The sequence below is a fragment of the Eurypyga helias genome, unplaced genomic scaffold (genome assembly GCF_000690775.1).
Source record: "Eurypyga helias isolate BGI_N326 unplaced genomic scaffold, ASM69077v1 scaffold15205, whole genome shotgun sequence".
NCBI classification, from domain to species: domain Eukaryota; kingdom Metazoa; phylum Chordata; class Aves; order Eurypygiformes; family Eurypygidae; genus Eurypyga; species Eurypyga helias.
The window spans coordinates 12397-26109 of NW_010252197.1; the positions used below are offsets into that span (position 1 = coordinate 12397).

The 13713-nt window shown below is 41.7% G+C and overlaps 1 protein-coding gene across 2 annotated transcripts; it reads left to right on the forward strand.

The window, feature by feature from the left end:
- Positions 1-7633: 7633 nt before the first annotated feature.
- On the forward strand, positions 7634-13313 carry MSTN (myostatin). 2 transcript variants are annotated; one of them, XM_010152282.1, is made up of 3 exons: positions 7634-8007; positions 10121-10494; positions 12740-13313. In XM_010152282.1, exons 1-3 carry the CDS (start codon positions 7635-7637, stop codon positions 13118-13120), a joined length of 1128 nt encoding a protein of 375 aa, XP_010150584.1. In that variant the 5' UTR covers position 7634; the 3' UTR covers positions 13121-13313. The 2 variants fall into 2 exon arrangements, with proteins under 2 accessions (XP_010150584.1, XP_010150585.1); XM_010152283.1 differs by having other exon boundaries at positions 7635-8007; positions 10418-10494; positions 12740-13120.
- The last annotated feature ends 400 nt before the right edge of the window (positions 13314-13713 follow it).

Below are 13713 nucleotides of genomic sequence, written 5' to 3' on the forward strand. Positions count from 1 at the left end.
AAAAAAGAAGGAGTAAAATCAGATATATGCATTTTTGTTATTAAATCATGTTGAAAGCTTTAATATATTTTACCATTAAAAAAATAGCTGGTTTGTTTTTTTCCACAGGGTTTTACAGAATTTACATTACCAGTATTTTCAACATCAGGGTTAAATCGGTAGCCTGGCTCTAAGCTGTCGATTAGACCACGGCGTTGCTGAGGAACCCAAGGGCCTTCTTGGCTGACTGCGGATCTGAATGGGTTTCTTTGAGAACTTTACTGCTGCTTTCCTCTCCATCGTAGAGGCTCTTGCCTCAAAGTAAGATGTCTAAAAACATGGTTAACAAGCTTTAGATAGAAGAAACCCAACAGATTAGCTTCGTGCTCTACACCTTACATCTCTGGAATGCACAAATGATTCTAGCACTGGCCAACGCTGACTGCTTTTGGGAGTACCAGTGGGATATTTCTGTACCTCTCCATCTCCCATGATTCAAAATACAAAGTTTTACAGTGTATTCTATTATGGACCAGAAAGGAAAGGAGAATCTGTGCCATAATTCCACCTTATTCTTTCTTCTCTCTTGGAGTAACAACAGGAAATCAACTAATGTGCACACCTTTGGGCAAAAACTGTGATCCATACATTCCTAAATTAACTTTGTAAGCAGGAAAGAGTCCATACCCCTCTATCAATCCTGTGTTGCTATGACGTATAAACCTGCACCTTGTAAAGGAAAAAGTGGGTATTACTGATATTTACGGCATTTTCATTAGTGAACATTTTTGAAAGAAGTTTAATTGGCAAAAACATGTTTTTACATTTTTCATGACCTTCCTTTCTCCTGGTTGTATTTTAAACAATCCCCTGTTCTCAGTCTGAAAGATAACCTTCTTTTTTGCTTTAGGTTTAAAAGTCCTAAAAACGTCAATAAAATTTATAAACAACTAAAATGTCTTACACTCATTCAGAATAGACTATTTAAAGTATTCCACAAGAAGTGTCTTTCAGCACATATAAACACTACATACAAAAACCTGAGACTAACACCTTTGTAGGACATGCAATGTAGGACAGTCAATGGTTGGCCGATCCGGGCAGGTATGGCAGCAACCAGAAGAGGACACTGCTGTACACAGTGTCTGTTTCACTGGGAAATAACAACACAGAGGTAATACAGTGGGACTGATTGTGCCCCACTCCAAAAGGAGTTGAGCGAACACGTTGCCACGGCAGGTGCACACCTCTGAAACGGCGCACGAGGTTTGCAATCCCAGAGAAACGGTTCTATTTTAACCATTAGAATTCAATGTATTTATTAATTCACTGTCCCAAAGGCTAAGAGTTTTAGGAGACTTTACTCCCAAGACAGTTACTCCGCTTACAAAAGTCAGAGGAAACAAAAGCTACTCTTACCTCTGCGTACTGTTATCTTGCTGTGGTTTTACTTATTGCTTATAGACAAGGGGGTACCAGGTGTTCCAGGTTCTTCCCATTCAGCCGGTATCTGTATCCCGCAGAGGCAAAACCAGGGAGTGGGGCTAAAGCAAAGGAGGCACACAGACCCCCGGGAGGGCAGCATAGGGATAGCTCGGGATGAAGAGCCAAATCTACCCCACATACTGCTATCTTCTCATCAAGAGAGTTCATTAATTCAGTCCATTATGGCACTGGGCAAGATTAAGCACAGTCATATTCACTGTATTTTGCACTTCTCTGTTTTTTTTCCAGAATATCTGTTAATTTTTAACCCATCTATCTGGGGGAAGAAAAAAAAAAAAAAAAGGAGGCAGGGGAAAAAAAAGGAGGATCAAGAAAACGACTTTTTGAGCGGTGGCCCTCACTTCCCAGCGGATGTTGTTCCCGAAGAACCCAGCAGAGGACAGGCCACTCATACCAAATCACTGACCTTCGGGGCGAAAACCCCCTTCAGAGTTGTGCCTTCCAGAAAACATCAGCATTCTCGCAGCTTGTAATACCGAGATGAAGTATTTTGACATTTCCAGCACTTTGACAGTGCAAATGCAGAAGCGACACCTCTCCAGGTAGGGTTAACAGCCCCTCGGAGGAATTCAAGGTTTCCCATCAGCCATGCAGCAGCTGATGCAGCTGTTTTAAAAGACATTGAAGATGATTATAGAGATAAATGTCAGGAATTCTGGGTAAAAGCATAAAAGCTGCAACTCTAAAGAAAAGACAGCACAAGGGTAGAGTGCTCAGAATTAAACAGGTATTTAACAGGGCTCTTTTACAAGATTTATTATGATATATAGACACCACAGCCAAAGCTGCAGGCAGGAAGGAGATGGCCAAAAGGGCAAGAGTAAGCCAGGAGCTGAAGGGGACCCCATAGGACTCCCCTGAAGCCTACATTCAGCAGCATCTCTTGGGCAAGCCGAGAGGTGCATCGCAAGTTGAAATGGCCACAGCACCCCCTTGCCACCAGTTTTACCCATTTCCCCTATTTTATCCATTGCATGCTTATACACACCATGGCTTGTGAGAAAGTCGTTAGCAGGTAGCACTCACTCCTGTTTCCCATGGCTCCCGAGTCGAGGAAATCATCTGCCAGACAGTGACCTATTGTCCTGGTACCCAAACTACAGACACAGATCCTCCCTGGGGGAGACCACTCAAAATCCCTGAACATCGTGGTTTTCCTGGGAAAACCACCTGACAGCAGGGGTTGAGAAGGAGTTGTGGCATACCCCACCCAGATGCTGGTGCACCAGGGCATCTGTACCTACACACGCTCTTCTCCTACGGGAATTATGCTCTCCTATACCTGGAATTCAAAACTGGTGAAGTCAAGATGAACTTCTTTTTTGGTAAGTTGAGGGAATTACACATCCATACTATCAAAATAAAGAAAATTGACTTCCAGTAGCTGATACAGCACAATGTTTAAAAGGTTATATATGACTACTTTTACAAACAAATGCCTGTTTCAGGGCATTTGTTACAGAGCAAGAATTCATACTAGTCACAGCTTGCTTATTTTAGGGCATTGTAGTAAGTTTAATTTTAAAAGCAGTTACTTTTGCCTTATAGTAGCTGCAGCTTTAGTTCACATAATCTGACTGAGATGATGTCTTCCTAGCCTTTTTGTTATTGCAAGATTTATTTCTAGGTGTTTTATAGACATGACCTTCTATCTGCTTTCAGGGTCAAAGTAACGTATTTATCTTGCCATTCAGGTGGCTGAGAGCAAACACCTGGTGCACTAAGACAGCTGGGCTCATCGTTAAGCCCTTAAAACACTAATTCCATTGCATTTAATTATGTCTGAATTTTTCTATTCAAATGTAACTGTTCTGACCAAAATTACTTCACAAACATTATTCTCAGCTTATTGCAGCTAAGTGAGAGATAAATCTGGTACAAAAATATTTAAAATGGAATCTTCTATCCATTTCAATATGCTATAGTAGAAGTTAGGCTTTGTACTAACAACAGAGAGAGAAAAGATGACTCAAGGAGTACCTTCCTCAGTGGCTCAGGAGGAATGTTACATCTTCCTTATAAGACAAACCAGGGAGAAGAGCCAGCTAGTTCAGAGGTAAGACTTGACACCAACGTAAACAGCAGTCACAGGTTTACAATGCATTTCACACCACGTGAGTTTCTCCTCAAGTTCTACCTTCTAAGGTGAATCAATTATAGGAACTATTTTATTTAACTTAAACAAGAGAAAAAAAGAAGAGGGAATTTCTGGTCCTGCAGGCTGTAAGGAAGCATTGGGAAATCTAGCCTACAACAGGCTGAAGTTGTCTGATTTCTGGCAGGGTTATAACCCATGTCCCTCTCCTTCCCTGCCACGAGGGCAGCTCCTCCATACCCCTGTAACTCTCCCTTTTCTCAGAAATGTCCTGGTTCCCTTCCATGTCCACTTGGTCCCCCTCCAAAACAAGCTCAAATCCCATCCTGCTCCCTATCAATTTTTTCTGGGGTTGCTGGCCCGGCAAGGGATGACACACTGTGGATGGTCCAGAGCTATCAGCGTGCCGACTAATGACAGAGAAGCACAAGCTGATTGGCTAATTAAAGGCTGCCAAAAAGGGTGGGTAATGGTTGGGCTCCATTTGCCTTCTCCTCAGGGAGGGCATTAGTAATCTCCTTTTCCTCTACACAGTCACTGTTTTTCCATGAAACTCACAGTAACACAGTGTCTCTGAAACCCTTATATCACTCAGATTTGTTGGGAGTAGCTTTGGGGTTGATTCCATCTTTTTTGTAGGTTTTCCAGTGAGTGCAAAAGCTTCTGGTGGAAGGGGGAAAGGAGAGGAGAAGTTGACAGGTAGATAGATGAGTGCCTTTTTCCTTTAGAAAGGAACACATTCTTACACTGCTTGATTTTGGGGGCCTGAGCCATGATCTTTGAATTGTTAGGATTGGGAATACTATTCACTATTGGCAGGCACGGCGGGTAGAATGACACAAATCCCAAAGAAAATATTAAAATGCCATAATGTTCAGTAAGATGTGCATTTCATTTTTAACTCTTCTTTAGTTTTGCTGGTGGTAATGTGGGGTTTTTATTTTCTATTTTTTTCCTTTTTAAAATTATTTTTGCCAAATAAATTTTTGGAGTAACTTTTACCTGGTCACTTTATCACTTACTTTTCTCACCTCTATTACTTCTGTAGTCATCACTTTGCAAAAACATTGCAAAGAAAGTCAGGAAGAAAAACAATTTGCATACTGTATTATTTATTAAAGAAATGAGATACTTCAGCAGCTCTTGATCAAGTGCAACTGAAAGCTCTCTTCCAAATTCTTGCAGTCTCATAGAAAAGAAACAGATGGCAACAACAAAAGATGAAGAGAAAGGTATTCTGCTACCGGGTTAGCATGATTCAGAGTACGTGGGTATGAAATGCATTTTATGAGCTCTCTTGGTTGTACAGCTGCTGGTGAATTCTGGGGCACTTTTGCCATTTTTGGTCATTAGTCCCTACGCCCCTGCTCTGGCTGCTGTTACTGCCTCTGACTTCTGCACAGCGAGCAGAGGCCCGGTGCTCAGCAGGATGCGCTTGCCACCACATGCCACCTCGGTGGCAGAGAGCAAGCTCGGCTCTTGCTCAGAGCTACTGGGGTTTCGGGCACGCAGGAGAGGACCTCGGTCCTGCAGTCATAAAGAAATGCTGAAGGGGCCCTTTTCTTGCAGGTCAATGGAATCGCTGCAGAAGACTGGAAAAAGTCAATTGCAGTTCTGCATGCTCATGGGAAGCCACAGTCAGCGTGGGAAGACCTTGAAGAGGAAGGAGCAGGCCAGGTACCAGCGCGGCCACTGAGCATCGGGCAGGCTGCTGCAGAGCACGTTCAGACAGGGGTCACACGCTGGAGGCATCACTTTTCTGAGCGCCTCTCCTGTCCCCTCTCCAGCGCGAGTGGCTTACAGCCACGGTCTGCCAGACCATTTAATTACTCTTGTATTAACGACTGCATCTTTATTTCCACCTGTTTATTGGTGGATCATTGTTCTCTTTAAAATGAGCATCAATCCTGCTCCCTGTCAAGGTTTCCACTTGGGGGTATATTCATTTCTATACCCAACTGGTTGCATCATTCTGGTTTAAAATAAAAAACTAATAGAAAATAGTTTTATTATGAGATTCACTGTCATAATAGTAACAAACAAAAAACCCCAACTTAACCCCCTCCCATAAATTCACAGCAACAGGGGCAGTGCTTTTTGAAAACATTCTAACTGTAAATCATCCTATGCATCTTCCATAAAAATACATTTCCAGCATGTGAAATGCCCTAGGAGCCTGTTTAAATTTTGTTATAGGCATGGCAGGCAGTCTCCACTGCAGACTCAGTTCTATCCTAACTTCCACTTCCAGTGAACCACAAGCCCATTAATGTGACCACATGTTGAGAGTAGCTGCACCGGTATCTTGCGTAAAAAACAAATGCTCGGGAGCTAAGAAGTCAAACTGCTTGCTTTAAACATGGATTTTGGCTGAAATCAAGGTCTGGCCCTAAAGCCATGGGCCTGGAACGTGCAAGCGCAGTACATCTATCGCTTGCATCAACTTTACACCAGGGTAGGACAATCAATTTCAATTGAATACTCATGATTTACGTCACTGGTCACGAGGTGAGTATTCGGCTCTGTTCTGTGCTATGCAATGAATTTGCATGCCCTGGAGAGGTGATGCAAAATAGTATGAATGACCAGGCAGAAAAAAGCTCTTTCCCACATCTTTCCATATGTCAACATTTTTTCCAACATGAACATACACAGATAAAACCCTGTTTGCCACATTTTAAGGTTTACTCAGAATAGAAAAAGAAGAGAAACTCAGTCAGAAACTGACAATTCAGTCCTAAATGAGATAGGCAAACTTTGGCATATTACATGAAATCCCAGGATTTCTGCTTGCTGTAATATACAGCCTGTGCCGAACAGTAACTCCTCAGCCCTCCCAGGCATGAATTCCCTAATTCTTGCTCACAGCACATCAAATGCAAACTACATTGCTGTAAGATTTTTATAAGCCATAACCTGTAAGCGTAAAACCATGTCTAGATGCATCTCTCTTATGCAGAAAGCATTTTATAACCGTAATATATTTAGAGAACTTGCAAATACTTAAGTAGAAAGCAAAAGAAAGCACAGAAAAGTATCACTCAAATTGGCATAATACAGAGACATTTTGAACAGACATAAAAGATGACATGGAAAGGAAGATATACTCACAGTAGAGATTGAAATGTTTTGCAAGACTTATTTTTGCACAATATCAGAGTGAGATAAAGTAACTAAAGATACTCCTTAAAAATACATTTGCTACTAAAGATCTCTCAATATTTAATTTACTGCCCAGGATTCTGCTGACCTAATGATAGTATGAGGAGGGGACAGACTCATTCTTCATAACTGACTCTTAATTCAGTAAAGGATTTGCTCTGTTGATTTCGATACACACTCAAGGGAGAAACAGATAAGATATGCATTTACAGAGAGTTACATATGCACAACCCCCTTCTTACTGCTTTAGCTAGTACCTAGCAGGAAAACTCATTAAGGTTTTCTGAAATAGGAACTGCTCAGTATATTTTAGTTGTTGAACAACATAAGTTAACACTGCATTTCTAAAGTACTTTTCCCCTGCCTGCTAACAGTAATCCCCCCTGGGATTTTCTTTTAATTAGCACAAACTTTCAAGCCAAAAAACCTGGTAGAAGCCTAAAGCAAGTTTAGAGGGGAGTCTGACTTGATTCATAGTACAAGTACACGGTCGGTATATATTTAAGAATGACAGTGCTGTCTTTCAGTACTGCTGCCCGCAATAGTTGGAAATATATCCTTTCAGTATGCGAAGACATATCCTCTATGAAGCACCCAGATAAATCAGTTCACCCTTGGCTGTAACTAAACGCTGTCTAGTGACTTGTGATCGACAGGGCTTTACCCTCTGACAGCCAGATTCATTGTTGGGACAGCAACCAATCGTCGGGTTTGACGACATGAGCCTAATCAAAGTTGGAGTATAAAAAGCCCCCTTGGAATATATAAGGTACACCAGTGTGGCAAGCTGTCTCTCAGATTGCATTTGCTTTCACGGATCTGTTTAATATTGAAAGGGAAAGGGGGAGGGGGGAAGGAAAAAAAGGAAAAGCGCAGCACTGAATGTGAGATCATGCAAAAGCTAGCGGTCTATGTTTATATTTACCTGTTCATGCTGATTTCAGTTGATCCGGTGGCTCTTGAGGACGGTAGTCAGCCCGCAGAGAACGGTGAAAAAGATGGACTGTGCAATGCATGTGCGTGGAGACAGAATACAAAATCTTCCAGAATAGAAGCCATAAAAATTCAAATCCTCAGCAAACTGCGACTGGAACAAGCTCCTAACATTAGCAGGGATGTTATTAAACAACTTTTACCCAAAGCTCCTCCGCTACAGGAACTGATTGATCAGTACGACGTCCAGAGAGACGACAGTAGCGATGGCTCTTTGGAAGACGATGACTATCATGCCACCACCGAAACGATTATCACAATGCCTACGGAGTGTAAGTAACCCTGCTGCTTTCGCCTCCACCGCTCCTCCGAGAGAGTTGTCTCCCTGCTGTAGAGCCACGCAACTCCTCCTCGGGCTCTCCCAACAGGCTGCTGGCTGAAGTCTGCTAGAGGGAGGGAGGAGAGCGTTATTTCTAAAGAATTTGAGCCAGGTTCAGATGACCGTGTTGCGATCCTTTGTTTTACTGTTTGGTTTTCGGCTCCTTGCAACGGGTATGCCCTGTAGCACTGAGGATTTGCCCACTGCCTTAGAAAGCAAAGGGAGGTCTGCAGTTTAGTTGACTTCGTTATCTGCAGCACTCAGGGCATTTCCTATCGCAAATATAAAGTACTAGTGCAGATAACGAGATAACTGTATTTTTCTGAGGGAGGTTTCACTGTCCGGTATCTTTGGGAGCAATGGAATTCAGCAGAAATACAGCCCAGAGCGCCAGACCTACCTAACTGCAACATGTTACAGCAAGTGCAAGCGTAGAGTTAAATTCTTGCTGCTTTGCTGATCCCATAAACTAGCACCACCCACCTCTGAGTTAAAACTATACATTTAAAGCAAATATGTGTGTAACAGATTTAAATGTTAAAATGCCCATGCTACTGCAATCAGCTCCAGTAGTCGTGCCAAGGAAGAATGAAGGCATTTACTGAATGAGCAGATTCTGAGCTATCTTCTGAGTGCTAAACATCTGCTATAGCTCCTATCAAGTATCTTTTGCACGGCTAATACTATAGTATCCTATGTTCTTCATCAGCTAAAGTATTTGGCTATGGCAGCTGTTTTTTAAAATAACGCTTACAAATATGATGTCAAAAAGCAAAACGATGACAGGAGGTATAAGGCACGTTAGCAGTCGCAGATAGCATTACAGTATGCATACTGGAATAACAGATTTGCTGTTCTAGCCAGCTGAAAATGTATGAATTGATGAAAAAGTGAAATTTTTCAACTTTAATTAGTAAGATGTATACTTAAAGGCAGTATGTTATTGCAGCCTTTTCACAAAGTTGAGGACTGCCAGCAGATTTACTCCAGCCTATTATGTCCAAGGCTTTATAATATTTTTAATTAAACTGTTAAATAATTGAAGCGACTGAAGAAAAGTAATTTACTTCATTGGGCTGAGTTATAAAAAGCCCTTGAACTATTTTAAATGCACTAAAGAGACAGGTATCTTAAGTGGTGAGATTTATGAATGTCAAAGCCCTGCACCATTTAAGATTAGTATCACCCATTTTATCCTGGCATGGAAAGATATTGCCATGACTAGGTATGACAGCTGCATCACAGGCTACAGGAAGCAAGAACGCAGCACCGCACGTGACTTTCCTATAATATTGTTCAAATGAAAACACAACAATCCTCAGATTACTACTCCCTTGATTATTTTTTTTTTTCCCACTGAATACAGAAATTAGAGTGTTTGTGTGGGTTGCCCGAGGCTGCCTCTGTTTGTACGATGCACAACTCGGGCTATCTAGTAAATCAGAAATAGCTGGATCACCACACGTGTTGAGTCAGCTTATGCAAAGTTGCTATTCGACATGCTTTATGAAGGTCCTTGGGAGATGACTAGCAGAAGTGAGTGGGTAGTAGTCACTGAGAAGTGGAATAGGCTGTGCCCTCTCACCAGGTAGTTTTTGGTTGGGAAAGAGGCTTTTCTGCAACTGTACACATCAGCCCACAGCACTGGTACCACCAGTCAGAGCCCCAGCACGCTGAGGACCGCAAAGGTCCTCCACAGCGTGCATCTCCTGGAGATTGCCCATCATTTCCGAGTTCCAGCCTGAGCACCCTTCCTCAAGGCACTGCAGTTATTCAGAGAATGATTAGGCAAACCTTGTTTTCGCCTGTTTATAAAACAATTATCGGTTCCCTGTCACATGATGTTGCTTTTAGGTAAAAACAATGATTTTGTTAACATCCATTAAATTTGCTCTAGAGCGTAAGCCATAGAAAATGAGTTAAATTGAATCCACTTTGTTACTGATACTGTTTATAACATATTGTAAGACTTCCTACACATTCTGAAAAAAAAAAAAAGTTGGGTTTATATATATGCATTTTGTTTGTTCCCTGTTCAGTAATCTGTTCTTTCCATTCATTTATAGCTGATTTTCTTGTACAAATGGAGGGAAAACCAAAATGTTGCTTCTTTAAGTTTAGCTCTAAAATACAATATAACAAAGTAGTAAAGGCACAATTGTGGATATACTTGAGGCAAGTCCAAAAACCTACAACGGTGTTTGTGCAGATCCTGAGACTTATTAAGCCCATGAAAGACGGTACAAGATATACTGGAATTCGATCTTTGAAACTCGACATGAACCCAGGCACTGGTATTTGGCAGAGCATTGATGTGAAGACAGTGTTGCAAAATTGGCTCAAACAGCCTGAATCCAATTTAGGCATCGAAATAAAAGCCTTTGATGAGAATGGACGAGATCTTGCTGTAACTTTCCCAGGACCAGGTGAAGATGGACTGGTAAGTTCATTTAGAAAAATCACATTTAAATATTTCGCATTTTATTGGAAAGCATTTCAGTTGTGTTTCAAGGATAAAATGGAAGCATTGTTTAGGGAACGGAAGATACAAGTTGTGTATAGCAAATTCTTTCATTCTTTGCTCTCTGGTCATGTCAAAATCAACAGCATTCCTGAGCCTCCTTTTCTCTGTCTGAAAAACTGAAACAAATTGCTGTACTTCAGTAAGTGTTGAGAGGCATTAACTGGAAAATGTTTCAGTAATTACTGAAGGATGGTACTATCAAAAGTAACGTTGTTTTCAAATTTGAGAGCAAATACTATTTAATAAGTAGTAAAGCTAAAAAGAACAGTTGGATTATTTCATTGGTAGGAAAGCTGCCTCCAATAGCGCTGAGAAAGTTTTTTGCATTCAAACCATGAGTTTCTCCCCATTCTGTATGCATGTATTTGCTATTAACAACAGTAAGAATTACCTGTGTTTATGAATGTGAGATCATCTTCATAATGTTGTGTACCTCTCAGTATGCGATAGAGTGCATCATTCTAGCTATTAGAAATATATGCATAGAGAAATTGTTTGATACAATAATTGTGTCATAAGAAAGAATATAAACTATTTCTTTCTGTAAATATAGATGAACAAATTAAATCTGAAGTGTAACAGCTAAACTACAGCATTTGCTTTGTTATTAGTTTCTGGAAATCACTAATCATCTACAGCCTATAAAAGGTCCTGAACCTATCACAGCTGAAACAATCACAACCAAGAAACCCCTCGTTTTGATTAAAGAATACGGTCTTACTTTTACTACTATGCAACTATCTCTCTGTTCATGTAGCTTACGTAGCATTTGACTTCATAGCAGTATAATGCAGTTGAATGAACTTACAGGAAAAATGCTGTGATATTGTAATTTTAGGTCCTTAATAGATCTCTCATACTTGAAACAGTCTAGCTGGATACCCTGGTAAGGAACACCCTCACCACCTCCATCCATTCAAATACCCAACGCTGTGTTTGCACACGTGTGGATAATCCTGGTTATCCTCATCTGTAAAAACAAACCGGTTCAACAGCAGTGCAGGGTTAGATGCACAGCTGATAATGGGAGAGGATATTTCTCTTCTCTTCACTCTGGCTCCTCTCCGGCAGCTCTGGGTATGGGAATAGTCCTCTCGCCAAGCCCTTTCCCGTATCATTTACCTTTGGGAGGAGTGTCTCCAGCAACTGGACAACTTGCAGGCGTAAAGGCGTGTGTATCTTGGAGGGCACAAACCCACATAGCAAAGTTAGCTGGGCTATGACTTACTCCTAAGGAATGGTCTTCCTTCATGGGACAGCCCAGTCAGTGCCAAACCGACACATGGGGCTGACATCAGTGCATGGAAAGGAGGAAACCGGGAACTTCTTCAAACCTGCAATTGTAAAGGTTACAATTTCTTTCTATTCTCAGTTGGTGACTGTGGAAACACACCTTTGGGAGGAGGCACATGGCTCGGAGGCCTGCGGCCTGCCAAAAAGACATTCCTGGCCACAGGGCTCTTTCCGGAGTAAAAAATATTAGCTGCCCCTCCAAATTCAGTATGGCAAATTCAACCCTCCGGGAGAGGGGACAGCTGTGAAGTACAAGTAACCTGTCCCAGCAGGTGAAACCCTCGGTTCTACTGCCATTGCCGTAATTCAAGAACAATGGCAATTAGAGAGTGAATTTTGTCCTCCTTGGTCTGGACAAGAAGCCTTCCTTGATATCCAGAAAGACTGAACTAAGCATGATTTCAATGGAGAGAATTTCAGAAGGACCCACAAAAAGATCAACATCAGTCGGTCCTGCTCCTTAAAAATTTTTGGAGTTGTTTCATGGAAAAAGAAGTAGCTCTTATTGTGGGGTTTAAAACAAACCAACAAACCCCACAGCAAAAGTAAAAATCTAGCATCCTCAAAATTTCTGAAACACTCTTTGAGCAGTTAACAGAAATTATGCTAGCACTGAGATGATGGTGATTTCAGGAAATGCTCATCCTCAGCACGAAAGCGAGGAATAATCCTTGAGCAGAGATCAAACGTAGCAGAGATTTGGAGAAGGACAAGGTTCCCTGAAGGGTGTAACTTCAGAAATGTTTGCAAATGTTATTTGAGAATATTGACTTGATACAATACATTTATGTCTGAAATATGTTTGCACGGTTTTACTGAATTTAGGCTTACCTCAGTAACGCTTCTGATTGCTTCTCCTCTCTCACAGAACCCATTTTTAGAGGTCAGAGTTACAGACACGCCAAAACGATCCCGCAGAGATTTTGGCCTCGACTGTGATGAGCACTCGACAGAATCCCGATGTTGTCGCTACCCGCTGACAGTGGATTTCGAAGCTTTCGGATGGGACTGGATTATCGCACCTAAAAGATACAAAGCCAATTACTGCTCCGGAGAATGCGAATTTGTGTTTTTACAAAAGTACCCGCACACTCACCTTGTACACCAAGCAAACCCCCGGGGTTCGGCAGGCCCCTGCTGCACGCCCACCAAGATGTCCCCCATAAACATGCTCTACTTCAACGGGAAAGAACAAATAATATACGGCAAGATACCGGCCATGGTTGTAGATCGCTGCGGGTGCTCATGAGATCGACGCCAGCTCCAGCACTCCATAAATTGTGGAAGCTACACCCCCCCCAAACAAAAGAAATCTATGTTATGCCCCCTCACCAGTCTTTGAAACTGTGAAGTTGCGTACGCTAGGCATTGCTGACATCATATATGCTGTATGATAGTTCATCGTCCAGATTTAGCGCAGCACCAGCTACAGAACGTGAACTAAAGGACAACGTAGTTACCTGACGGCTGGCTTTGAGCCGGCGAACAAAAAAGCTACAATCAAAATCACCGGATTTAATACATGAAGTTCTTACATTGTGAGGGAATCAATACACAGTCAATATTCAGATGCAAGTTTATATGCAGGTTTCAATACATGGTGGTAGTCAAAAGCAAGCTCCTTCTCATCCGAGGACGGAAGGAGCAGGCTTTTAAGTCCATTTCTTCACAGCTTCCCTAATATGGTAGTTACAGGAAAATATATACTGGTAACATATACACCACCACACAATACCACCAGAATCATCCTTAAACACTTGAATATATAGTACAGAATTGTGAAATGTATCAGATGAAATTCCACATAAATGGACAAATCCTGAAATTAGGGATGGCATAGTG